The sequence below is a fragment of the Vicugna pacos genome, chromosome 7 (genome assembly GCF_048564905.1).
Source record: "Vicugna pacos chromosome 7, VicPac4, whole genome shotgun sequence".
NCBI lineage: Eukaryota > Metazoa > Chordata > Mammalia > Artiodactyla > Camelidae > Vicugna > Vicugna pacos.
In genome coordinates, this window is record NC_132993.1 from 10185580 (window position 1) to 10210787 (window position 25208).

The window sequence follows — 25208 nt, forward strand, 5'->3', positions numbered from 1 at the left end:
CCGGGTGCTGACCACCAGGAGGCAGCCCCTCAACGCGGGAGCGGCCGGGACGGGGGTGACGCGGCGGCTGCGGTTCTTGGACGCCACACCCCAGGACCGGAGGGGAGGGTGTCCGGCTTCACGAGGGGCCAAGGCAGATCCTCGGCCGTGAGTTACTTCGTCGTTGGGGGATTGTCCGCCCCAAGTCTGATTTATTGGAGACCTGGCATTTATGTTCCTCACCAAGTGTGACAGTAACTTTGCGGAGCTCCTCTGGCACTGCAGGAACCCTCGAAGGGTCTAGGAGGGGCGGTGTCGGGCCCGCCCCGCCGCAGGCCGAGGGAACCCGCCTCGCAGGGCGCTGCCCCAGGTGCAGCGGGCGGGGAGGGGCCTAGGGGAGCGGCCCCGGGGCCCCGCCCCTCGCCCCGCCCCGCCCGCAGGTCTGGACCGCGCGCCGCGCCCCTGCCCAGTTCCCGCTCTCCAGCCTGCGCTGCGCACCTCTGCGGTCCTAGCGTGAGTTCGCCGTCCGAGCGGGCCCGCGGGGAGGGGCGGGGGCCAGCACCTGGGGACGGTGGTGCGCCCCGAGGTGCCAGACGCAGGCCTGAGAACGTTCGCGGCAATCAGGGTGTCTGTCTCTTCTTAAGCTCATGTTTTTATTTCGTTTCACCATTCTTTCGCCCTTTGCTACTTTCCTCAAAACACTTTTCTGTCGCCTCTTTGAATTTGTGGGTCAGGAATTTGATGAATCATGTGTGATGGTGTGGAGGGTGCCTGTGTGGGGGTGGGTGCGTGCGCGCGTGCAAGTAGCTATAGAGAGTTGGGTCAGAGTACTGAGAACATATTTTTTTCTGGGGTTTTTTGGTTATTTTTCTTGTAAAACTAGGGAGGCTCAGATTCCTGAAAGACCTCTCTTGGCTTGCCAGAGGCAGTTAACCCGACCTCAGGCTTCCTCACCTCTCACTGCCTTTTCCAGAAAGCTGAGGTCAGGCACGCACTGGCTCCATTCTCCAGCTGGGGACCGGTGCTCTTTTGTGAATTCACTTTCCTGGAGACAATATTAAGAAAGAGGTAGTAGTTGGGAAGGAAGTTAAAAGAGAAAAAAATAAGCTAGAATTTTGCTGGAAATACAGGGAGTGCTCAGGGAGCCAAGCCTACTAAAGATTTGGAGGAGAAAGGGAAAGGAAAAAAGTCTAAAAATCTCCAGAGCACAGACCCTGGAGGCTTAAATTCTGGGGCAGGCACTGTTTTTCCCTCAAGGGAGAGATGAATCTGGAGGGTTCTGATTAGGAAGACATGTGAGTTGGATGGCTTGAAGATGGCTGTAGATAAGAATACATCCTGGGGACAGAAACCAGACTGGTTTCGTCTAAATATGAAACCACAGGGACCAATAGTTGAGAGATCGGTGAAAGAAGGTGAACTAAATGAGGCGGCTGACGGTGTAGGACACAGGAGGGAGGAAGGATGAGACAGAGCAGAAGGGTTTGGTGTTTGTCTGTTGACACTGTTCCCCAAAGCAAAGCCTGACAGATGGACCTGAGTGCAGGAAGCTGATCTGAGCAGTGAGCCCAGCACTGCAGTGAGGACGTGGAGAGGACAAATCCTGGAAAGAGGGGAAGCCCGCAGGGAAGGGCCTTTATGTCATGTATGTATGACTTAAATGTCAGGTTTCAGCTTCAATGTCACTTTCTCATGTAGGCCTCTCCTGCCACCCAATTGAAAGTAATTTTCCAGTTGCTCAATATCACATCACTGTGTTTTATTTTTATCTAACAATTATTAAAATTGCTGCATTTTATCTGTTTATCTAACGAGTTATTTACTGTCCCTCTCCACCTCAAGTATCAGATTCATGAAAGCAGGGACTTTGTCTGTTGTGTTCCTTGCCACATCCCCAGGGCCTGGCATATTTTGGGGAACCTGGCAAGTGGTTTTCATATGAATGCATTTAGTTGTTTGAGTTTTCACTCGTTCCTTAGTTTGTTCTGACCAAACTGAGTCTTTGCTCTCTTCTGCTGCAGCTGACTGAACCATGGCGACAACTCCCGCTGCTGCCTTTGAGGCCCTCATGTCTGGAGTGACAAGCTGGGATGTCCCCAAAGACCCCATCCCCAGTGAACTCCTTCTGACTGGAGAGGCCGCCTTCCCAGTCATGGTGAATGACCAGGGCCAGGTCCTCATTGCCGCCTCCTCCTATGGTCAAGGCCGCCTTGTGGTTGTGTCCCACGAGGGCTACCTGCTGGAGGCCGGCTTGGCCCCATTTCTTCTCAATGCAGTGGGCTGGCTCTGTCCCTCGCCTGGGGCTCCCGTTGGAGTGCACCCATCCCTGGCATCACTAGCCAGCATCCTGCAGGGCTCTGGGGTTGAGGCCCAGATTCAGCCAGAACCGGGAGAACCCCTGGGGGTTTACTGCATCGATGCCTACGATGACACCATGACTGAAGAGCTGATCCAGTTTGTGAAATGTGGAGGGGGCTTGCTCATCGGGGGCCAGGCCTGGTATTGGGCCAATGAGCACGGCAGCGACAAGGTGCTGTCCAAGTTCCCTGGGAACCAGGTGACCAGTGTGGCCGGAGTGTACTTCACTGACACCTGTGGGGACAATGGCCAGTTCAAGGTCTCTAAGAAGGTGCCCAAGATCCCTCTCCAGGTCAGGTGAGTGGTGTTTCCCTATGGGGAGTCTGACACATGTTCACAATACATTTGATCCCCCTCTTCAGTGAGCGTCCACTTTTAATACACATACTTTTTCACTCCTTTTCAGAACCACCACAAATGAAAAACAGGATAATTAAAATGCACTGAGGCCCAAGAGGGGCTGGGTTCTCACTGCAACCCCTGCTCATGGCCAGAGCGACAATCAGTCTAATAGGAAAGCTTGTCATATTGGCCACGCTGTCTCCCGTGTCTGGTGCCTGAGACATGGAGAGTGTGTGCATCTCTTAAAGGAATGAGAAAGCATTTGCTCCCTTGTGTGAGCACGTATCATGTCCCAGGCTCCATGCAGCAGACAGAGCCCTGCTGCCTTGTCACTTATATTCCAGTGGAGAATTAGGCAGTTAAGGAAACAAAAAGATATAAACTCTAGCAGGTGTTGATAAGAGCTTAAAGAAAAGTAAAGCAGGGTAAGTGATAGAGTGACAGCGAGTGGAGTGTAGGGTATTTTGTTTAAGGTCATCAGGGAAGGTTTATCAATCAGGCCTGGTCAGGATTAGTTCGTGTTTCAAACAGAAGGGATTTAATATGGGGAACTAACTAAACCGGTGATCCACGAGCTGAAAACTGCACAGGCGACAGCACAGTAACTGAAAGATGAGCAGCAAAAGGACCCACAGAGGGAGGTGGGGGTGGTCCTGGAGCCCAGGTCCTGCAGCCGCCTGGTGGAGCCTGGGGCGGTGCTGGGCCTGTCCAGTGGGAGCTGGGACCCCAGATGTATGTAGGAGCTGCATGGTGGAACCTGAGTCTCAGAGAAGACACAGTGATGGCCAGAGACACAGACTGGAGAGAGACACATCGCTTGACCCCTTCCTCCTTCCTGTCTGCCTCCATCCTTCTGCCTCTAATGGGCTGAACCTACCAGAAGCTGAGGGCCCAGGAAATGCAGATCCTGCTACGCAGGTGACAGACAAGAGTGAGAAGAGGATCTGAGGGCAAATAAGCCAGTAGTCAGCTTGGAAGTCTTCTCTGGTCTGGTGACATTTAGAAGACCTGAAGGAATTTAGAAAATGGCCATAGGGCCAAATATGTAAAGAGGGTTCCAGGCAGAGCCAGGAGCAAAGATGAGAGTCTAAAGCCGAGGCCCACTTGGTTCATTCCAGGAACATCAAGGCAGCCAGTGTGACTGGAGCTGAGTGAATGGGGACTGGAGCTGAGGTCCTACAGGAACTGGAAGTCCATGGGTGGACCTTTAACTCTTATCCGTAGTGAAATGAGAAGGCATTTTTGGATTTTGAAGAGGGTTGACAAAAGGTACTTACAATTCAAAAAGAATCCTTGATTGATGGAGTGATGGTGGAGAATAGACTGTAGGAGGCAAGGGTTGAAACAGGAGCCCATTCAGGAGGTACTGAAATGAGAAATGGTGACCTGGACTGCAGCCGTAAGGAGGGGCTGGAGGTTAGTTTCTGGGCCCAGCAGGCTTGGCTATTCAACCGAATATGCAGTAAGCGGGGAAGAAGTCAAGAGTTTTGGTGGTCGAATGCCTTCAGGATGGGCGTTGCCGCTTAAGGAGCTGTGAGCGACTAGAAGACAGACTAGAGGTGAGGAGTTTAGTTTGGGATATCTGGGGCTTTAGGGAACTTGTTAAATCAGTAAGTCACTGTGTTGGGTCACTGTCACAGAAGCCTTACAACAGTGGACTGACCACGTAGGAGGTTGTTTTCTCACGTAACATGAAGTCCAGGCAGGGCAGGCCTGGGCAGTGACTCCCTGCTTCGTGGCCTCCCAGGTTCGTTCAAGCGGATTCATTCATCCTCTCTCTCCACCCCCACCATCATGGTGTGTCACTTTTACCTTTATGGTTACGAGATTGCTACTGCTGCTTCGGGCACTGCAATTACACCTGGGCAAGAATAAGCTAGAATGGGTACACCTGCTGAATATGTCCCTTTTAATGCAGAAAATAATATATTTTCTGGCAGTCTTGACCAAAAGACTCCTATTATATTTCAGTAGCCAAAACTAGCTCAGCTGGTCAACTCTAACTGCCAGAGGGTCTGAGGGGCTGAATATTTTTAAATGGGCACTGGCATCTCTGAAGAAATCAAGATTCTGCTACAAGGAAGGGCATACACATATTTGGCGAGCACCTTGCAGTGCTCTGGGCCCTCAGCCCCACACCCTGGCCCACTTGGACTTCCTTCCCTCTGGGAGGGTTGGGAGGTGATGGGTTTCTCGGAGATGGCAGGGTGGATCTGATTCATTCCAGCTTGTCTTTGACTCTAATTCTAAGGGACTAACAGGTTAAACCCCATCGATCTAGTTCCTCTTAATTGTTCCAAAGGACTCCTGTCCAGCAAACTAAAACCTGTTTTTCTTCATCTATGCCTACATATTTCATCTCTGCCGCTAAATCTGGGATATATTTTGTGTTTATTTTAACTTTTAATTATGGAAAACTTCAAACGTATGTAAAAATAGAGATACTAGAGCCCCCATGGAGTCATTTCATCTGATCTCAAAACCAGCCCACTCACAGTCAGTCGAATTTCAGTCATAGCCCCACCCTTGCCTCACCCCAAATTATTTTGAAGCAAATCGCAGGCATATTCCATCTGTATTTCAGTATGTATCTCTAAAGGTTTAAACTGCTTTGAAAATATAACCACAAGGCACCATTATCACACCTAAAAGAAGTAATACTTCCTTAATATCATTATTCATCTCCACGATTATCTCATTTTTTCTCAGTTTGTTGGAATTAAGACCCAAATGTTTTGATTGCTTTTATGTCTCATACAAGGTGTGAGTTTCCTTTCCAGCTCTTTTCATCTCTTGCTGCCTTTTTGTTGAAGAAACTAGGTATTTTGTCGTAAGAGTTTGCTTCAGAATTCAGTCTGTGTTTTGCTGACTGGATCCCTGTGGTCTCACTGAATGTGTTCCTCTGTCCTCTGTATTTTTCGTAAATTTGAAGTTAGATCTAGAGTCTATGGCAGGGGTTGGCCAACTATGGCCTGTGGGACAGCCCCCTGTTTCTGTAACTAAAGTTCTACAGAAGCACAGATGGGTCTGCGTGTGTACGTACTGTCTGTGGCTGTGTCTGAGCCACCGCGGCAGAGCTGAGTAGCATCAGTGGAGGATGTGTGGCCCCCAAGCATAAGATGTTTATAAGCAGCTGCTAAGAAAAAGCTTCCCACACCCTGGTTGAGCGGCTTGATTGGATTCATGTTTGAATTTCTGGCCTGTTTCCTGGGTGGCAGCACGTACTTCCTTGGGTTAGAAGGCAGCGTCTGTTTCTCTCCTCCTGACGTCAGCAGTCTAACAGTCATTGCCTAGCCCTTGATCCATGAACTCATTAGTGGTTATCAAATGGCAGGTTTAAAATTCTAGCATTCCTTTTATTTAATATTTTTGGAATATTCTATAAAAAAAAATTCCTTTCGTTAGCTACAATTGTTCCTTTATATCTGTGGGGGGTGGGTTCCAGGACCCCTGTGGATACCAAAACCTGAGGAGACATAGTCCCTTACATAAAGTGGCAGAGTGCAGTCCATCCTCCCTATGCACAGGTCTCACATCCATGAATTCAGCCAACCCCAGACTGGAAGGGACACAGGGTTGGCAGAATGCATGGTTGTACAGATACTGAGGACAGAATATATTTGCTTACCACGTGGTATAATTTACATAGGGAAGGCAAGATACATGCTTGATCCTCCCCGTCCCTACTCCTTTTAACATTTTCAAAATACTGAGCTGGATCCCTAGTGTATTCCAATAGTTAGCATTGTGTTTGAAACTTTAAAAAAATTTTTTTAATTTTTTTTAAACTTTCGTTGTTGTTGTTTGTTTTGTTTTTGTTTTGGGAGGAGGTAATTAGTTTTCTTTTTTTTATTAATGGCGGTACTGGGGATTGAACCCAGGACCTACTGCATGCTAAGCACACACTCCTAACGCTGAACTGTACCCTCCCCTCCTTGTTTGAAACTTTTTTAGTATCATTATGAACTCACGGATTGAAACACACCCACATAACAAATGTGTTGTTTTATTTATTATCATTATCAATGCCAAAATTGTCTTGTGTTTGGCCACTGTGAGCCTATTTGAGTTGATTACTGAATCTTTTTGACCTAACCTTGATTTTTACTGTAACGAGAAGTTTCCGTGTCATGTTACACATTCCCTGCCCCAAACCCAAGATCAGCCATTTCTCCAAAAAGCCCTCATTTTTTAGTGGAAAATGGTATTTAGAAACCACAATCCGCTGGGTTGATTATTTCTGGGTCTTCTGAGTGGGAAGAGCTAGGAAATAAGTATTTTTAAAAGTAAACACATCAAGAGTTCACACTGATATTTCAGGTTCAGGTTTGGATCTACAAAGTTTTATTTAATTTCAGCAACCTTATATCTGTGTCTCCTTTTATCCCATGATGAAAAATCCTAGTTCTGTGAGAAAGCAACATCATGACTCGTTTGCTTTACCCCACAATACACACATAACAACTGCAAAGTAAATGTACTGCTACCAGCACAATTAAAGATTCTATTAGTTCTTTCTATCCTTATGGCATGTTTTATTAGGTTATCTAAAATCAAATAACCATCCTTAAAGTCACTTAGAATACTTTTCTGTGATTCTACCACTGAGTGAATACACACGGAGATTCGTTTGGTTATTTTACTTTTGCTTTTCAGAAATACTTTTGCAAATTAATTTTAATTTATAGCTATGTAAAATAGTCATGTAGATCCAAAGTAAAATCTCAAGAGCCTATATTCTAGCCCTGTCCCCTTCGTATAATGTCCTTCCTTGCTCCCTTTCTAAAAAATTTGTTTATATATAAGTACACACACACACACACACACACACACACACACGCACATTGGGGTCCTTTTCTTTCCTGAATAAGGCAATAGTGTACTATGTGTATTCTCCTCCCCCCTTACTTTTCTACTAAAAATGATTTCCTGGATGTGGCTCTATAATAGTACAGAAATATGCACTATGTATCTTCTTATATATAGTGTATAGATGCAGTATAGTTTACTCAGTTCTTTACTGACCGACATTCAAATTTCAAGTATTCTTCTAAAAATTTTTCTAGTATTCTTACTGTTGCATATATATTGTAACAAATGCCTTTGTGCGTATATTTTCATATTTTTGCCATATCACTGAAAACAGGATTGCCAAATCAAAGGAGAAATGCAAATATAATTTTGCTAAAGACTGCCAAATTCCCCAGAACTGGGTTCCCCAGGAAGCTGGCTCAGAGACAGACACCAGTGTGTGGGAAGTTTGTCACAGCATACACTCCACGTCAACATCAAAAGGGGAAGGGAAGGAAGGAGAAGGATTGGACAGGAGGAGAAATTGGGCTATGAGGCAAGTATTTGATAGAAAATGTTTAAATAGTATTTTTGCTATTAATTAAAACACTGGGAGAACTCTGTGTCCATGAATGGAACATTGCTTAAATTACTATGATATATCCTAGAGTTATAGAGTGAATAATTATGTAGCCATTAAAAACCATGTGTCAAAGACTAGTTGAAGGACTAAGAAAATATTCATAATATAATAGACAAAATTAAGGTATAAAACTAAATTCAAATGATGTCAAAATGTGTGCATATGTAGGTGAAATATGTAACACCAGAAGAAAAGTATTAATATTGTATCTCTAGTGATAGGTTGATGGATGTTTACTATTTTTATCTTTAAACATTTGTTATCTGCAAATTGCCTGTCTATACCCTGGGGAGAAAAAGTTTTTACCTTACTTCTCTGCCTTCTTGTAAACCCTTAAACAGTAGAAAAATGCTCTTCAAATCATACTGTCTTTTTCTGACCTCACATCATTTAAATTGCTTCATTAATTCAGCAACAAAATGTATAAAGGAACAAATCTTCTTAAATATCAGTCTTCCTTCCCTCTTTCTAGTGCCCATCTATATAACCATTCTTTCATTCAACTAAAATATACTGAGTGCCTATTAAATTCTAAATGCTATTTTAGGCACAGGGATTATAGTAGCATTTAAGTCTGTATTTGTTCTATACTTTTATAAAAATAATTTTTTCACATTATCAGTTTTCCTTATTTGTAAAACTTTTACTGAAATAGCAATATGACATTAAGCATTTGAATATTTTTAGTTTCTCATAACATCCCCAACAAAATCTTTACCTTCACCCATCTTCCACTGTCATATATCTTTGCTAGTTGTGACTACATAGTACCACTGTTTGGTTTTTGCTTAAAGACACTTTCCCATTTCTAAAAATCATCTTCTCAAGGCGAACTTCTAACCACAATGTATGTTCCATAATTTGTTTTAGCTGTTTCCTTTAGTTGAGTACTTATCTATCTTCTGGTTTGGATATTTTGAGGAGGGGCTGTAACTGACACATCAGCCATTCACATCTTTAAGGAATTTTAGAAATCTCCCTCAGTGCAGAGGCCGCAAGTGCAACTTGGGTTTTGTCAACTGAAGGAAGCACACCCCAACATAAAGTTGTGAGTTACGTTTTCTCTGGGGACTTACTGAGAGCTATAGCCTGGGAGACGGGCTCTAGAGAGCTCTGAGGAACGGTTCCGAAGAGGTCAGGGAGGCGCCAGGATATATACATGAATTTTTTTTTGCTGGGAAAAAACATGTCTTTGAACATCAAAAGATTACTGCTAATGACAAAGAACAGGCATCCCAAGCTAACGATTTGAGTGTCTCTCTGTCGGGGAAGATGCAAGAATCTGGGGCCATGTCCAATGTTTCCTTAGATGTGCACCTTAACTATCTAGGGGCCGGTAAGTCCAAAGCTGGAATGCTTTCGGGCTTTCTCCATCCTGAATTCCTCTCAGGGTGCCCTGTAGATGGGTGACTGTGGTGGCTGATGGCTTGATCCTTTAGAACTGGAAAGGCAACATTTTTTTCTTTACAGTTTCTTATCTTACAAGATACTAAGATACCTAGAAATTCAGTTAGTCAAAAAAATAGCCTGGCAGCTCAATGGCCAAGCTAAGTCTGAGGCTTGGTTTGGGGATTTCTCTTGCCACTCTGCATCTGCCCTCAGCTCTTGGAAAGCCAGTTTATTGTCCTTATTCAGTTTCAGCTCAAACACCCTGCTCAGAAAAGCCTTCCTCGGTGACCCTAGGGCCAAACTTCCAGTTTCACTTCTCTCCGTCTCTTGCCTTAACATCAGTGACCACAATCTGTAAATACCCTGTCTGCGTACATGCCAGTGCGTGTCCAGCCCTCCGGAGTCTGAAGCTCCCCGGGTGCACTGACCCTGCCCGCTGTGTGCTGCTTTATTCTCAGCGCCCGGTGTGCGAAACATAGCAGAGAGCAACAGATGTTATAGACCATATAAATTAATGAATAAATAGGTGAACGAACACACATCCTAAAGCATAGGAGAGAAAGGCTGGCCTGCGACACCAGGGTTAAGACTACAGACAGCTTCACGTCATGGAACGTGCTGAGCTCCGGGGGCCTCCACCCTCAGCCCAAAACTGAGCTGGAGCTGACCAACCCCATCAACCCTAAAGTCTTAAAAGGGCCTGCACTGAGCCCAGGCCCTCAGCTCAGATGCCTGCCTCCTCCATGCACGTCTCCTTTGAAGTTTTCAGTGACCTTGCCTGCCAGCAAATCTGGGTTAAAGGCTCCTGGGCTGATCAAACAAGCTTGCTAATGTCAGATCCCCGAGGGAGGCTCTGGAACTCCTTAAGGGAACTGTCCTGTCTGCCGAGGGAAGGAGCAGTCTCTAAAAACCAACAAAAGATCCTCTCACCGGTCTTATCCCCACGGGCAAGAGCTGGCTTTTATATACACTGCCCACACTTTAATATGCAAAGCCAGATCCAAAGACAGAGAAGAGTCTGGGGGAAACACTGACCTTGGCTCAACAGCTCATTATGCTTACATGGGGTGTAACCCGCAAGGTGCAGAACATATTAGAAACTGCTCATATAAAGGTGAATACATACTAGTCATTTAGGTTTATCCCTCTCTTGACGATTATGTGTTCTCTCTCTCGATCCCCACCACAGCCCCGCTTTGTCTGAGGACTCTCAGCTTGTAAGCAGCATGGTTCTGTTTTCATATTCAAGGTCCCTAAGTAGAGAGTTTCCAGGTAGAGGGAGTGTGAAATGAGCGTAGATCCCAGAATTGCCCTCCCACCAAGTCTGACCGAGTGGATGAAAACTAGTGAGCAAGTAGCTGAGTGTGGAGGCTTTGATGCTGATCCCAGGTACTGTGGCTGCATGGCCAGCGGGAGGGCCAGGTGACTGAGGTGTGGTGCAGTGTGTGGCCTCTCCTGACACTGTGCCTACCCGTGACGCACAACCAAAGGGAAAAAGCTGAACCCACAAATGCAAGAAGTGTCATTAATGCCTTCTCATGACACAAGAATGAGCAGACTGGGTGAGTTACAAGTGTAAAAGCAGCCGAGCTCCTTCAGGATTAGGTGGAGGCAGAAAGGGACGCTGGTGTTTGCCATCTGCCAAGCACAGGGGTGGGTTGAACCCCTCCAGTGCGTTCCATGCCTGGGTGGGTGGCGTCGGCCTTGATTTAGGTCCCTGAAGAGTGGAGGAACGAGGCCCCAGCAAGGACAGTATTAGGCCCCAGATGATCTTTGCCCTTCAGTTAGTGCTACAAACCTCAGGTGACAAGAAGGCGAAAGCAGCATTATACAGACCCGATACACCTCAAGAAGGTGAACGGACGTGGTGTGTATCTACATACAGACAGGTCCTGGGTAAGAGCTCACCCATACGATACCAGGATGTGCAAAGATCTGCTCGTGCCAATTGTGAAAACAATCTGTACAGTAACTATATGAAAAGGCGATAATTAATTTAAAAGGGAAATGTAAGAGAGACAGAAATTTAGTACGGAAAGACAACAGAATCAATTATGCCTGGAAGAAAAGTGTGGCCCAGTGAACAGAATAGAATATTTGTAGATTATGTAATTAGTGAATAAATAGATGAATGAATACACATTCATTCCTTGAGAATGCTTCACAGCATGACACAACTTCCTAAGGATATGTGTAAAATAAACGGAGAGACAGAAGGAGATGCAAAAGGGGATTTCAGAGTGAAGAGAACAAATTAAGAACCAAACACGCCTGGTGAAGTAAGTCAAGTGTCCACCATGAGGCAGAGAGGAGACAAGGCCAGCGCATGGTGACAATGCCAGCAGCTCGCTTCACACTGGACTCTCCAGTCATTGCTGTCATTAATCACTATGCCAGGTTTTAAGTCTCCATCCAGAAAGCCATCGCCCACATCACCTGTTTGCTCAGGTGTGATTTGGTATGTTACCTAAACACCGCCATCTCTCTTTTCCTTCCCTCCTCAGTGCCTTCTCTTGCACTTCCAGCTCTGAAGAAACACATGCTTTTCCATTTGCATAAATACAGTTATCATTCACACCTTCATGTCAATTTAAAGCCTCTTTTGCACAAAATATACCTGTTGATTGCCGCACACCCAGCTGCTGTGGGCTTCATCAAAAGACTCAGTAATAGAGTGAGATTTCCAGTGTGTGGACACCACCACTGGCTTTAGAGATAAACCACCCTGGGTTTGCTTCCTGTCCCTGCCGGTTATCAGCTAAGGAACATGGGACAAATTGCCCAACTCTTCTAAGCCTCATCTATGAAAGCAAGAATAGGTTCAGGTTTGTTCTATAAAAGAGATAAGCAGTATGTGCAAATGCCTAGCATATCTTAAACCTCATTACATAATAGCTACTTCTGTTATGTTATTATCCAGACTTAAATATTGTAAATGCAGATTTATAAAAGCTTTAAATATTGGTAAATACAAACATCTGTTAAGAATTACTTAGCATCCCACCTTCTATGCTGACTTGTTCATCCGTCCTTCCTTCCTTCCTCCCCCTTTCTTCCCTCCCTTCTTTCTGTCTTCTTTTCATCTTGAGAAACAGTTCATCTTTTTACAAAAATATTTCAAAGTTAATTCAAACTTACTACGAAAAATACAAACAATACATAAATGTACAGAGGAGATCAGCAAATTGCCTTTGCCCCCGCCCCACCATTCCTGGGCTCATCCCCTGGAATCAGGCAGCCGCTCTTAGAAGTTTGATACGAATCATCTCAGTTGCTTGTCTCTGCCTGTGTGTGTGTTGTAAAAATTTACTCTTTTTAATGTATCATGTTCCAGAATGTCTTCATTCTTCTGTTATGTTTACAAAACAGACTGACAGTACAGCACTGTAGGCTCTCACTTACTCGTCCTCAGATTCTAAGATACAGCACTGTCGGTTCTGATCAGTCATTCTGCTCAAATGATCTCTGTCCTTTCATTTTTGAATCGGTCCATCAGATGCTGAGAGATCCATTACCATCTCCAAATGCGATGATGAATTCATCAAGTTTTAATTTTCTGTGCAGCAGTTTTTGCTTTTAGCACTTTGTTTTTAGGCCCATGAAAGTTAATGAAAATTGTGTATTTGGAAAGCTTAACTTCTGTTCATAGAAAATAGTCATCTTTAACTCTTTCCTCTTTGAGGTCAACTCCATCTTATACTGATACTGGCACTTCTGCTTTCTTTTTGTTGTATTTTCCAGATACAGCTTTGTTGATTTTCTCATTTCAGTCTTTGTGTGGCATGTAGCTTCTAGTGTGTCTTTTATAAGCAGTTTGTACCTAGATGTTTTCAGCCCATTCTGAGAGCATCTATCTTTTCATATAAAAATTAACCCATTCAGAGTTACTGATAATTCAAATGTATTACTCTTGTTGTCTTGTTTTCTTATTTTGTTTTTAATTGTTTCTTTTTAATTTTTTTTTTGGCTTCTACTCTATTTGACCTAGTTTTCTCTACTTAAGTTCTCCCAGTACATTTGTAGACTATGCTTTAATTTCTATTTTCCATCAGTTACTTTAACATTTAAAATTTGTTAATTACCCGAGAAATGTATTTATAGGTTCTCCTTATTTGAAGAAACAATACTGACAAGACAAAAGCCCCTTAAGCATCTCTTTCAATACCAGCCCCTTCTCTCCATCACTCAATCCAGAATGCCCTTGTCAGTTTATTGTGGATTCATCCTGAACTATCCATGTTAGTTGTCCTAGGTCTACCTGTTGTTTTCAACTGGTAAATAGTAAGGCACAGTATGGCTAAATCCCGGGTTTTTATTTGCTCTTCCTTCATGGTACCATGTGCACCATCTTCCCAGCCCTTCCCAGGAAACCAGTGTTGACAACCCAGGGTGTTAGCTTCCATATTCTCCCCACATCCATATAATCATCTACAGGTACTATACATGTATGTGTGTGTGCACACAGGTCTCTGTGCGTATGTGTATATATGTATACACAAACATGTAAATACGAACATATACACACGTGTATTCACATATTTAATGAGGGGGTGAGTCCTTTTTTCAGCAGAGGAAGCCGAGGTAAGAGGTTAAGAGGCAGTGCAGCTGGGGTGGCTGCTCCAGTCCCCTTGCAGGTTAATGTGACATAATTGCCACCTCGTTTCTATGGCGTGTCATACTGCTGCTAGGTAGTGTCTCCCCACCAGGACCACACTGGGTGCTGCTGGAACCAGAGACACACAGGGTGTGCTCCTACCCCAGAGCAACCTTCTGATTCAGTATCGGTGTTTATGAAAGTAAGTCCAGAATATCAGGATACATCCAGACCGGTTTTACATGTCGCCTACACTGAGGGTGTTCTACGTGGATCAATGCTCAGAACTGTGATCCTATCAGCATCCTAGGGCTGCCGTGACAAGGCAGCACAAACTGGTTGACTTAACAGAATTTTATCGTCTCACAGTTGGAGGCTGAAAATCTGAGATCAAGGCGTTAGCAGAGTTGGTTCCTTCTGAGACTGTAAGGGAGAATCTATTCCAAGCCCCTCTCCCAGCTTCTGGGGGTTTGCTGGCCACCTTTAGCCTCCCTCGGCTTGTGGAAGCATCACCCTGAGCACTGTCCTCACTTCACATGGTGTTCTGCCTGTGCTGGTGTCTGTGTCCAGAACCCCCCTTGTTATAAGGACACCAGGCATACTGGGTGAGGGGACCCACCTGCTCCAGTGTGACATCCTAACTCAGCTAATTACATCTGCAATGATCCTGTTTCCAATAAGGTCACATCCTGAGGTACTAGGGGTTAGGACTTCAACAAATTAATTTGGAGGGGACACAACTCAACCCATAACAGTGATCTTTTGGTACTAAGGTCCCTGTTTATCAGATACAAAGGGCTTAATTATCAGATAAATATTCTGTATGTGTTTATATATTTTAAATACTCACTAACATGTGTTGAAGGCACTATGTTAGCCGGTTTAGGGAGGTCATCTTTACTCAATACTCCCAGAAACAAATGAGGAAGTGGTGGCTTTGAGAAGGAAGGCTTTTCTGGCTGCCCTGCCGGCTGGGAGGCGAGATCGTTCCTGATTAGAGCCAGAGCCCCCAGGTGGCTGGCTCAGCTGCATGGCAGCAGTGAGACAGTTTTATAAGCACATGCATGAAACTTGCAGGTCACCGGTGGCATTAACGTGGCTCTCCATAGTAAAGATGTCCTATCATTAGCTGAGACCTTATCTGTCAGAAGATTCTGCAAGAACACCTGGAGCTAAGTCTACAAGCTGAGTCTTGTAACTCAACGTCACTACTCCACAAAATAAGTCTTTAAGTCTCTAAAGGGAGAAAAAAAGCTACAGGCCAAACTGACGCCTGAAACCTTTTGACATTTGCCATGTTAGTTTGAAAATGAGATGACAAAACTAAACCATGATATGTCCTCGTTTTCATGCTGAAGAGAAACTAAGGAGAAACTCTATAAGGGGGCTTTATTTTGGTAATGTTTTGCTATTTGAATGAGTAAATCTTTTTTTTTTTTATTTTTATTATGAGACAGTAAGGTTTATAAAGCTAATCTGTGACCCTACTAGCCAACATGACCACTGAAGACATTTTGATATATGTACTTTAGATACTGTTTCTATGTCTGGTTTTGTGGGTTTTGTTTTTAGTGTTTCGTCTGCAAACTTCAGCTTATTTAGAGCATAGTATCTTGGAATCTGATTTTTATATTTTTTCTATTAAGCGTTTACTAATAATATCTAATAATTATTTAAATTAGTGCATGGTTTGTTATTTACAGTTAACCATACCTTATTTAACCAATTTCCTATTGTTTGACGTTTGGAGTATCTACAGATGGGTTTAAAAAATTCTTGAAATACCAAAACATTTCTGAATTCATTACATTTTGATCATTTCTCAACACAAATTAGTAAATATTCCTATCAGATTTAAGTGAGAATTTTTTTTAAGTTGGCTTGTATAAATCTTCAAGTTTAGTATTAAACAGTAGATCAGAAGCAGCATGTGGAGAGGGGGCTTTGATGTTTCTGCTGCCTTCTTTTACAGAAATGCTTCTCTGAGAAATGTATAAGAAGGACTACTTTTTAAAGGAGTAACAGATCTATTTTTCTAACTTAATTCATTTGAAAGCTTAGTTACAGGCACACCTCAGAGATTCTGAGGGTGCTGCTGTTCCACACTACCGCAATAAAGCGAGTCACCCAAGTTTTTGGTTTCCCAGTGCATATAAAAGTTATGTTTACACTAGACTGTAGTCTTTTAAGTGAGCAATGGCATTATGTCTGAACTACCTTAATGTAAAAATATTTCATTGCTAAAAAAAAATGCCCAATTACAATAGTAACACCAAGATCACTGATCACAGATCACCATAACAAATATAATAATAACGAAAAAGCTGGAAATACGCATTTACCAAAATGTGACACAGAGACACAAAGTGAGCAAATGATGGTGGAAAAATGGCTCTGATAGATTCCCCCGACACAGAGTTCCCACAAACCTTCACTTTGTAAAAAAACAAAACAAAACAAAACAAAAACACAGTATCTTCAAAGCTCAGTAAAGTGAAGTGCAATTAAAGGAGATATGCCTGTACTTTGAAAGACTTGAAATTCAAGGCAGAATATTCAACACTCAGTCGATTAACATGGAAAGAACGAACTCCTGGAAATGTTTACTTGGGGAATGTGGGTTTTAAAATGTGCAGATAAAGCCACTACCTCACTCTTCAGCATTTCATCAAATCTATGACAACATTTATTTTAAGAAGCATCATTATTTTATTTCAATTTTTTAAATTTTAGTTTTAAAGAGGAAACTGCCAATTAAATGATACGCCATCAATTGTTTTAAAAGGTAAAAAAAATATACCTTGCACTCAATAAATGGTATTACATACTAAAATCTCAAATGTTATTAGTAAGAATAAGATTGGCATGAACTCTGTAATCTTTGAACCCACACAGATTTCTCTGTTCAGTGAGCTCATTTCAGTGGTTCACTAACTGCAGCTCCTCTGCTCCTTTTCCTTTGTCCCTGTTCCAGGTGTGGCGAGGATCCCCGGCAGGATCAGCAGCAGCTCCTGGAAGGGATCACAGAGCTGGACATCCAGACGGGAGCGATCCCCTCGCAGCTGCTGGTGCACGGGGCCCTGGCCTTCCCCCTGGGCTTAGATGCCTCCCTCGGCTGCTTCCTGGCAGCTGCCCGCTATGGCCGGGGCCGGGTGGTCCTTGCTGCCCACGAGGGCATGCTCTGTGCTCCCAAGATGGAGCCCTTTTTGCTCAATGCTGTGCACTGGCTGGCCAGAGGCCAGACGGGCAAAGTTGGGGTGAACACAAGTCTGGAAAACCTGTGTGCCCTGCTGTCAGAGCATGGCCTGGAATGCAGTCTGGAGCCCCATCTGACGGGAGACCTGTGTGTCTACTGCTGTGTGGCTTACAGTGACGAGGAGGCTACGCAGCTGCAGGAGTTTGTGGCCGAGGGTGGGGGCTTGCTGATCGGGGGCCAGGCCTGGTGGTGGGCCTCCGAGAACCCAGGCAGCTCCGCTCTGGCTGGCTTTCCTGGTAACGTCATCCTCAACTGCTTTGGCCTCAGTGTCCTAGCTCAGACAGTGAACCCAGGCTGCTTCCCTGTCCCTTCCCCGGAGAAGCAGAGCTACCACTTCCGCAAGGCGCTCTCTGAATTCCAGGCTGTCCTGAATCATGGGGGTGGGAACTTGGAAAAGAGCTGGCTAGCCAGACTGGGAGTCGATGGTGCAGCTTTCCTCCAGATTCCGGCCGAGGGGGTCCCTGCTTATGCGTCCTTGCACCGGCTCCTGCGGAAGACTCTGCGCCTGTCGGGCCTCCCAGCTGTGAGCCGGGAAAACCCAGTTGCCAGTGATACCTGCGAGGCGGCAGTGCTCTACCTGGCCACAGAGCTGGCGCACTCCGGCAATGACTGCTCCCAGCTGGCGCAGGAGCTTGGGGTCTGGTCCTGCAGCCCCAGTCTTTCCATCTCAGATCATCCCATCACGGTGGAGATCGATGGAAGCAACCCAGGTAGGGAAGGCGGGGCTGGGGGAAGGTGTGGCTAGCAGGCTTCCAGGGGCACGCAGACACTGAAGCTCAGGCAGGCCAGCTCCATTCTGTCAGGTACTTTCAAGGAAACGGGGGTTGGGATTCTGCTTAGGGTTTAGGAGGGATGCGTGCAAGAAGCATGGATAAGTGGAGGTGTGCAGAGCAGGGCTGTAGCCCTGGGAGGGGCTGTGAGGCTCCAGGTGGGGTGGAGTCAGGTCGGGGGAGAACTCAGCCTCTCCTATGGTTCTTCTCAGGTAGCGAGGATGCCTGGGTGAGTACAGGGCTCTACCTCCAAAATGGACAAAATGCAGAAGTCTCCTTGTCTGAAGCTGCGGCCTCTGCTGGCCTGAAGGTAAGACCAGAACCCCCTCTGCCACATCTCAGAGCCACAGAGCTGCTGCATTCTCATCCAGCTCACAGCAGTGCTCCCAAGAGTGCCGGGCGTCGTTCTGCCCGTATCACAGATTTCACAGATGGAACGGCTAAGTCACAGGGAGCCTAGGCCAGTGGCTGAAGATGCCAGAGCTCCTAACATCAGATCCAGGCCCAGACACAAGCTCTCAGAGCTCCACCTCCTGACAGAGACGTGAGGAGAAAGCACCTGTCACACGTGCAGAGTCTCACTCATTTCCCAGCTCAGCCTTCCTGAATCTTAAAACTTCTTTACCTTGGCACCTGAAGGGTATGCTTAGTCCCATCACTCACAAAAATAGACCATCATGCAGAAGTAAATGCTTCCTGCCTCCATTCTGGGGGGTCACTTCCCACCACAGTTGGGGGTTTCTTCTGTGTCAGTCTCCTTTCTTGAGCTCACCTACATCAAACCTACGAAAAGCAGCCCCAGGGCTCCAGACCAAACAACACTCAATCCATCTGAGCAGGAGGGGGGGCCGGGACCGAGAGGGAGGAGAGAGCCAGTCCCCCCCCCACTCAGCCCAGACCCCACTGCCTCTGGACGGGCCTCCTTTCTGTACACAGAGTGGGGATGAGGAGCCCCTCGGCCTCACTCCCAGCATCAGAATAACGACATGGGCTTGGGCCCTGGCGCCTGCTGCAGAGGCACCGGGGACCCTGGTCAGTATCAGCCTCGGGGTTATGCCTGGTCCGCCCGATGATGGTCCACTGTGGAGCTGTTTAAATCCCCAGAAAAATGGTTCTCCATACCTTGCGGTCCGTATGCCTTCTGAGTGCTAAAATCTCATAGGTTTGCATGCACAGCTCACAGGAAGGGGAAGCCGGAGTTTTTCTCATACGCGCCCTCCACATCGCACCACACACAACCCCACACCCACAGCACAGAGACCCAGCTCCTCCCACACGTGGTGGAATCCCCTCTCCAGGTACAGGTTGGCTGCCACACCGATGACTTGACGAGCGCCAGCAAGCTGTCTCGAGCCCCCGTGGTGACTTACCAGTGCAGCATGGATAGGACCACACGGTCCGTCGCCTGCCTTTGGGGTGGTCTTCTCTATGTCATCGTGCCCAAGGGCAGTACATTGGGCCCTGTGTCTGTCACCATCAGAAGAGCTGTGCCTGCCCCGTATTACAAGCTGGGTGAGTGGACTGAACGTGGAGGGAGGCGGGAGAGCTGGGGACGCTGCAGTAGCTGTGGGCTGCTGCTACGAAGGGGAGGGAGAGGATTGGTGGCCAGGAGGAGGAAGAACTGTTCAAGGTGGAAGTGGAGGCAGGAGATGAGGTACACTCTGTGTCCACAGAGACTTTAGGGCAGAACAGGCGGAAGGGTCTAGAGGCCTGTCCTTCAGTTCGCAGCACGCAGCCCCACGTGATGATCGCTCATTATTTCAGTGTCCTCCTCTGGGAGTTCAGGTGGTGGTTTTCAGCTCAAGGGAAACTGAGGAAGTGGGTGACAGGATCCATGGTATTTATTCCCAGGTAAGACGTCCCTGGAGGAGTGGAGGAACTGTATCCAGGAGAGCCCAGCTCCCTGGGGGGAGCTGGCAACAGACAACATCATCTTGACACTGCCAACTGCAGACCTCAGGGGCCTGGATGACCCCGAGCCCTTGCTCCGCCTCTGGGATGAGATGATGCAGGCCATAGCCAGGCTGGCGGCCCAGCCCTTCCCTTTCCTCTGTCCAGAGAGGATTGTTGCCGACGTGCAGCTCTCAGCCGGTGGGTACCCCGGGGGGAGGCTCCTCGTCTGTGGACACCAATTATTTATCATTTTGCCTTTGGGGAGGGGGCGTGATTTTCTTTTTTTTAGTGCCTTTATCCGGTTTTGGTATCAGGGTGATGGTGGCTTCATATAATGACTTCGGGAATGTTCCATCCTCTTCAGTCTTTTGGAATAGTTTGAGAAGGTTAGGGGTCAGTTGTTCGTATGTTTGGTAGAATTCCCCAGTGAAGCCATCTGGTCCTGGGCTTTGGTTTGTAGGGAGTTTTTTTAATTAAACATTCTATTTCACTTCTAGTGATTGGTCTGTACAAATTATGTTTCTTCTTGACTCAGTTTGGCCAAGCTGTATGTTTCTAGAAACTTGTCCATTTCTTCTAGGTTATCCAGTTTGTTGGCATATAACTTCATAGTATTTTCTTATGACTTTTTTTGTATTTCTGTGGAATCAGTTATTTCTCCTCTTCCATTTCTTATTTTGCTTATTTGAGTCCTCTCTCTTTTCTTCTTGTTAGCCTGGCTTAAGGATTTTGTTTATCCTTTCAAAAAACCAGCTCTCAGTTTTATTGATCTTTTCTATTGATTTATCTCTGTTTTATTTATTTCCTCTGTGATCTTTATTATTTCCTTCTGCTGAATTTTATTTTGCCTTTTTCTAATGTCCAATATGTGTAAGACATAATTTTACCAGTAAAGAGAAAAAAGACATTCAAGACATGGACCTTGATGGGAATAAAAAGATGTTTACATGTGAAAAGGTAAATCATGTTCATCTACAAGGTGAGATTTCACAGGATGGTAGAACAGTCACAGAAAAATTAGTACCAGGAGCTCAAGAGAACAGTGACGGTGTTTCAAGGAGAAGTTAAAACAGAAATATCTCCTTCAAACATATGTCAGAGCTGGCAATGAAACAAGAGAGTAAAGAGGTTTATGTGAAGTATTGACTGGCTTAGAGGAAAGAATAGCATCTAAAAAAAAAATAAGGAAGTCTGGTTCCAATGTGCAGAAAATTTCTCTGGACCTGTTTTCTTATCTTTTAAAAAAAAGACAAGATTATTGATATTAAAGAGAATAAATCTGGGCAACAGTGGTTTATGTGGGAGAAGGAATGGCACTGCTCTAGCCTCAAGGATCTCAAACTTAGACACAATATCTTACATCGCAAACTGACATACAAGGGAACATCACATAAAATGAAGCACTGAGTTATAGAGAGAGTAACAGGACTGTCCAGGGCCAGAGTGACAGGACTGTCCAGGGCCAGACTGACAGGACTGTCCAGGGCCAGACTGACAGGACTGTCCAGGGCCAGAGTGACAGGACTGTCCAGGGCCAGACTGACAGGACTGTCCAGGGCCAGAGTGAGAGGCTGGGAAGAGGGTAGGGTCTCTTCAGTCTCTACCAAGTCGGACAGAGCATCTGCTTTCCAATCAGCATGGAGATTCTGGAATTACTGGGGACAGCCAGGATGGTGAGGGAAATGTACACAGTGGAGAGGAACGAAGGGAGATGGGTTTGGGCAGGTGCCCCCACCCCCTCCTCACTCTTCGTCCTGTGTCCCCAGGCTGGATGCACGCAGGGTACCCCATCATGTGCCACCTGGAGTCGGTGCAGGAGCTCATCAGTGAGACAGGCATGAGAAGCAGAGGTCTGTGGGGACCCATCCACGAGCTGGGCCACAACCAGCAGCGTTGGCAGTGGGAGTTCCCCCCGCACACCTCCGAGGCCACCTGCAACCTGTGGTCAGTCTACGTGCACGAGACGGTCCTGGGCATTCCCAGGGATCAGGCCCACCCTGCTCTGAGCCCTCCAGAACGAGAGAAGAGGATCAAAACACATCTGGGAAAGGGAGCCCCCCTGAATGACTGGGAGTTGTGGACAGCTCTGGAACTGTATCTACAGGTACTGGGCAGAAATTCAGGGAGATTGGGGTGGGGTGGGGGTGGCCAGACCTTTCTGTCAGGTAGCAGCTTCGATCCAACCACCCTTGCCAGCCTGGGCCCACCAGCTCCCCTGGCTGCACGGCGGTGCTGCTCTGGTTACACGTTTCTGAGATGGAGACAGTGACTCCTGTGCCTCTCACCTCCTATGAATTCACAATGACAAGTAAGAGGAAGTGCAAAGTGTTATGAAAGAAAGTAAGTAGAGAGAAACAAAGCCCCGGATTTCTTGATTAAGGGCGGAAGTGCTGAGTAAGACTCCCTGAGACTGAGCCACAGCTCTCCATGCGCTGCTTTTGTCCTTTGCCCCCTCCAAAGTGTTTCAGCAATGGTAATTGCTCTGTTTTGCTTTGTTTTCCCTCTCCTCAATTTCACGGGTCCAGTAAGTATTGCATTCTTTCTTAGTTACTTACAGTGACGTGTTACGGGCAACTGCATTACTAAGACAGCCTCGTAGGAAATAAATCTGGTAACAAGATTCTCAGAATTCCATCACCCACCTGAACCCAAAATGTTTCTGAAATGAGTAAATAAATAACCAACTCGGGAGAGCACCAAGGTCCCAAAGCAAGTCGACTGCCTGTGAACTGAGCGTAAATCCCTGTCCCCTCGCCCATCCTGCTTTGAATTTTAATACTTTCAAGTCATCAAAGCCGCTCCCCACATCAGGTCCCCTACACTGTGTGCCGTGACCCTCTAGGGGGCACGGCCCGCTTTTCATAGGCACATATCGAGTTAAAGACCGTGGGCATCCTGTCCAGTGTCACACATGTAAATGATGGCCCCAGAACCTGAAATCAGGAGTTCGTGACAAGCCCAGACTTTTGCACTTCCATAACCCCCCCTTGGATTCTTTTTCTTTCACTCGTTTTTCTGAAGAGTGAGTGTGAGACAGCCCCAGTCAGTGAGATCACTTTGCACTGCATCGGCTCAGGATTCTTCTAGAGCCAGTCTGAGGGTCTACAGGGAAGCAGACATTCATGGTAGTTGGCACTGAAGTGCAAGATAAAGCCCTAATTCCACTCTACCCACTGACCGACTCACCAGGGAGCCCTGAATATCATTTTGCAAAAGCTATGGAGAGACCCCCCTCATCTTGGAATCTGAGGCTTGGTCTGAGGACAGACAGACACCTTCTGCTTTCCCTACCTGCGGGGGGGTCTTCTCCCCATCATCCCTCCAGCTGTTCTGGCATCTTGCTTCAGTGCCCTGCAGTCCACCTTCCACACCACTGCCAAAATAGTCTGCAGGTTCACGTTTAAACCTCGTCAAGTGTTCTCCCTTGCATACAGGATACAGCAGAAGCTGCTCGGCTGGGTGCACAAGGCCCCTCATCATCAGACATTCACCAGCACCTCCCTCCCAACTCCCAGTCTCCCACCTCCATAGTTACCCTCCAGTTTACCCGCCTGCTCCCCACTGGGAACACGTCTCACTGTTTCGGCTGCTCCATGCTTCCTTCCTGCAGCTGAAACGTCCTTGAACATCTTGTCTCTCACCTGTCAAGTCACCTGTCACAATTCAGCCCTATCGTCCTCTTCTCCTGACACCATCTCCTTGACAAGCCAACTTTTTTTGTAATTTCTTTACTTACACATCTGTCTGTCTGTCCCGCTGGCCAGTGACCTCCAGAAGGATAAGAGCTCTTGCCTAGCACCATAGCTGGCACATTGTAGATATTTAATAAATGTTACTTGTGTAGTAAGTGCCACATCTGTCAATGTATTAAACTAACAGTGATGAGCAGGAGGACCATCGAAGGCCAAGGCAGTGAGAGCAGAGGGCGCTGATCCAAGTGTCATCTGTCCTCAGGCTTTTGCACCCCAGAGTCAGAGGATTCTCCACCATCAAAGGGGGAGGGAGGTCTTGGAAACCCCAAGATCCCCGCTAATTCTAAATCTCTGTAGTCTTAGCTAACAAGGGCCTCCTGTCCATGGCTTTCAGGTGAGTTGTTCCCTACAAAGTCTGATCCACTCTCATGCTGAGCCCCTTGTGACATACCTGCTTCTTCCTTGTTTCATCCCAAAGGCAGTGTTCCACAAAGAAGAAAACAGTCACAGGTCTGAGATGGCTAAAAAATAAAAAAAAAAGGATTTTACTATGTCTGAAAATTGTTGGGAGTTTCCAGCTTTGGGGTCCCAGTCCCCATCTCAGTCAGGCGCAAACCTGTCTGGTGCCTGGGAGAACACTTAGGAACTGGGGATATAAGTCTTTAAACTGAAGATAATGGTGACAGCTCTCATTTATTGAGCATCTACCTCTTTTCGGACAGTAGGATCCTCATGAAGTCCCCTACTAGATCCTGGGGTACAGGCTTCGTGGCCAGGGGGTGGAACGAGCCAGCAGGGTTGTATTTATGTGCAGGAGTAAGAGGGGAGACAGGGGCGAGTGAAGAAGTGAATGAAGCTAGTTGATGACTGAGGGGAAGAAGCACCGGGAGGGAAGTGCACTCATGGGCATGCGTGCTGCACGGACTTCCACTAACCCCCGGGCCTCACCCTGCCCTCTCTTGTCTTCCCAGCTCCAGGAGGCCTTTGGGTGGGAGCCATTCACCGAGCTCTTTGCTGAGTACCAGACCCTGTCTGACATCCCCGAAGACAACCCTGGCAAGATGAACCTGTGGGTGCAGAAGTTCTCTGAAAAGGTGCAGAAGAATCTGGCTCCTTTCTTTGAGGCCTGGGGCTGGCCAGTCCAGAAGGAAGTGGCTGACAGCCTGGCCTGTCTGCCTGGGTGGGAGGAAAACCCCATGCTTAACGAGCAGTCTTTATGCCCCAGGGATCGTGTGAGGTACTTCCTATGAGTTACCTCGTGGAATCTTCACGACAAACCTCTGAGTTACTCCATTTCACAAATGAGAAAACAGTCACTTAGGGATGTTAAATTACCTCTGAAATCACAGAAGAATCGGGGCTTTTGCAATTAAAAAATTGTGGCACTTTCCTCCATGAATGATTTATAATTTAAACAAAAATTCACCTAGAAAATGTAAGTTCAATAAAGTTCTGATTCATACCATGTTCACTATTGAATTGTTATTAAACATGAAATTTA

General features: G+C 46.3%; 1 protein-coding gene and 1 long non-coding RNA gene across 3 annotated transcripts in view; one reads left to right on the forward strand and one right to left on the reverse strand.

Moving 5' to 3' along the window:
- LOC140697290 (uncharacterized) overlaps nucleotides 1-25208 on the reverse strand; it is a 67504-nt gene that overhangs the window by 40669 nt on the left and 1627 nt on the right. The window contains exon 2 of the long non-coding RNA XR_012074178.1: nucleotides 24159-24228. This is a non-coding gene — a long non-coding RNA (uncharacterized lncRNA). The remainder of the gene's footprint in view (nucleotides 1-24158; nucleotides 24229-25208) is intronic.
- LOC102529326 (TRPM8 channel-associated factor 2) lies at nucleotides 443-25208 on the forward strand. 2 transcript variants are annotated; one of them, XM_015244266.3, is made up of 8 exons: nucleotides 443-492; nucleotides 2001-2634; nucleotides 17071-18062; nucleotides 18335-18432; nucleotides 19421-19634; nucleotides 19974-20213; nucleotides 21782-22119; nucleotides 24679-25208. In XM_015244266.3, exons 2-8 carry the CDS (start codon nucleotides 2012-2014, stop codon nucleotides 24955-24957), a joined length of 2784 nt encoding a protein of 927 aa, XP_015099752.1. In that variant the 5' UTR covers nucleotides 443-492; nucleotides 2001-2011; the 3' UTR covers nucleotides 24958-25208. The 2 variants fall into 2 exon arrangements, with proteins under 2 accessions (XP_015099752.1, XP_072820394.1); XM_072964293.1 differs by lacking the exon at nucleotides 443-492 and adding an exon at nucleotides 513-604.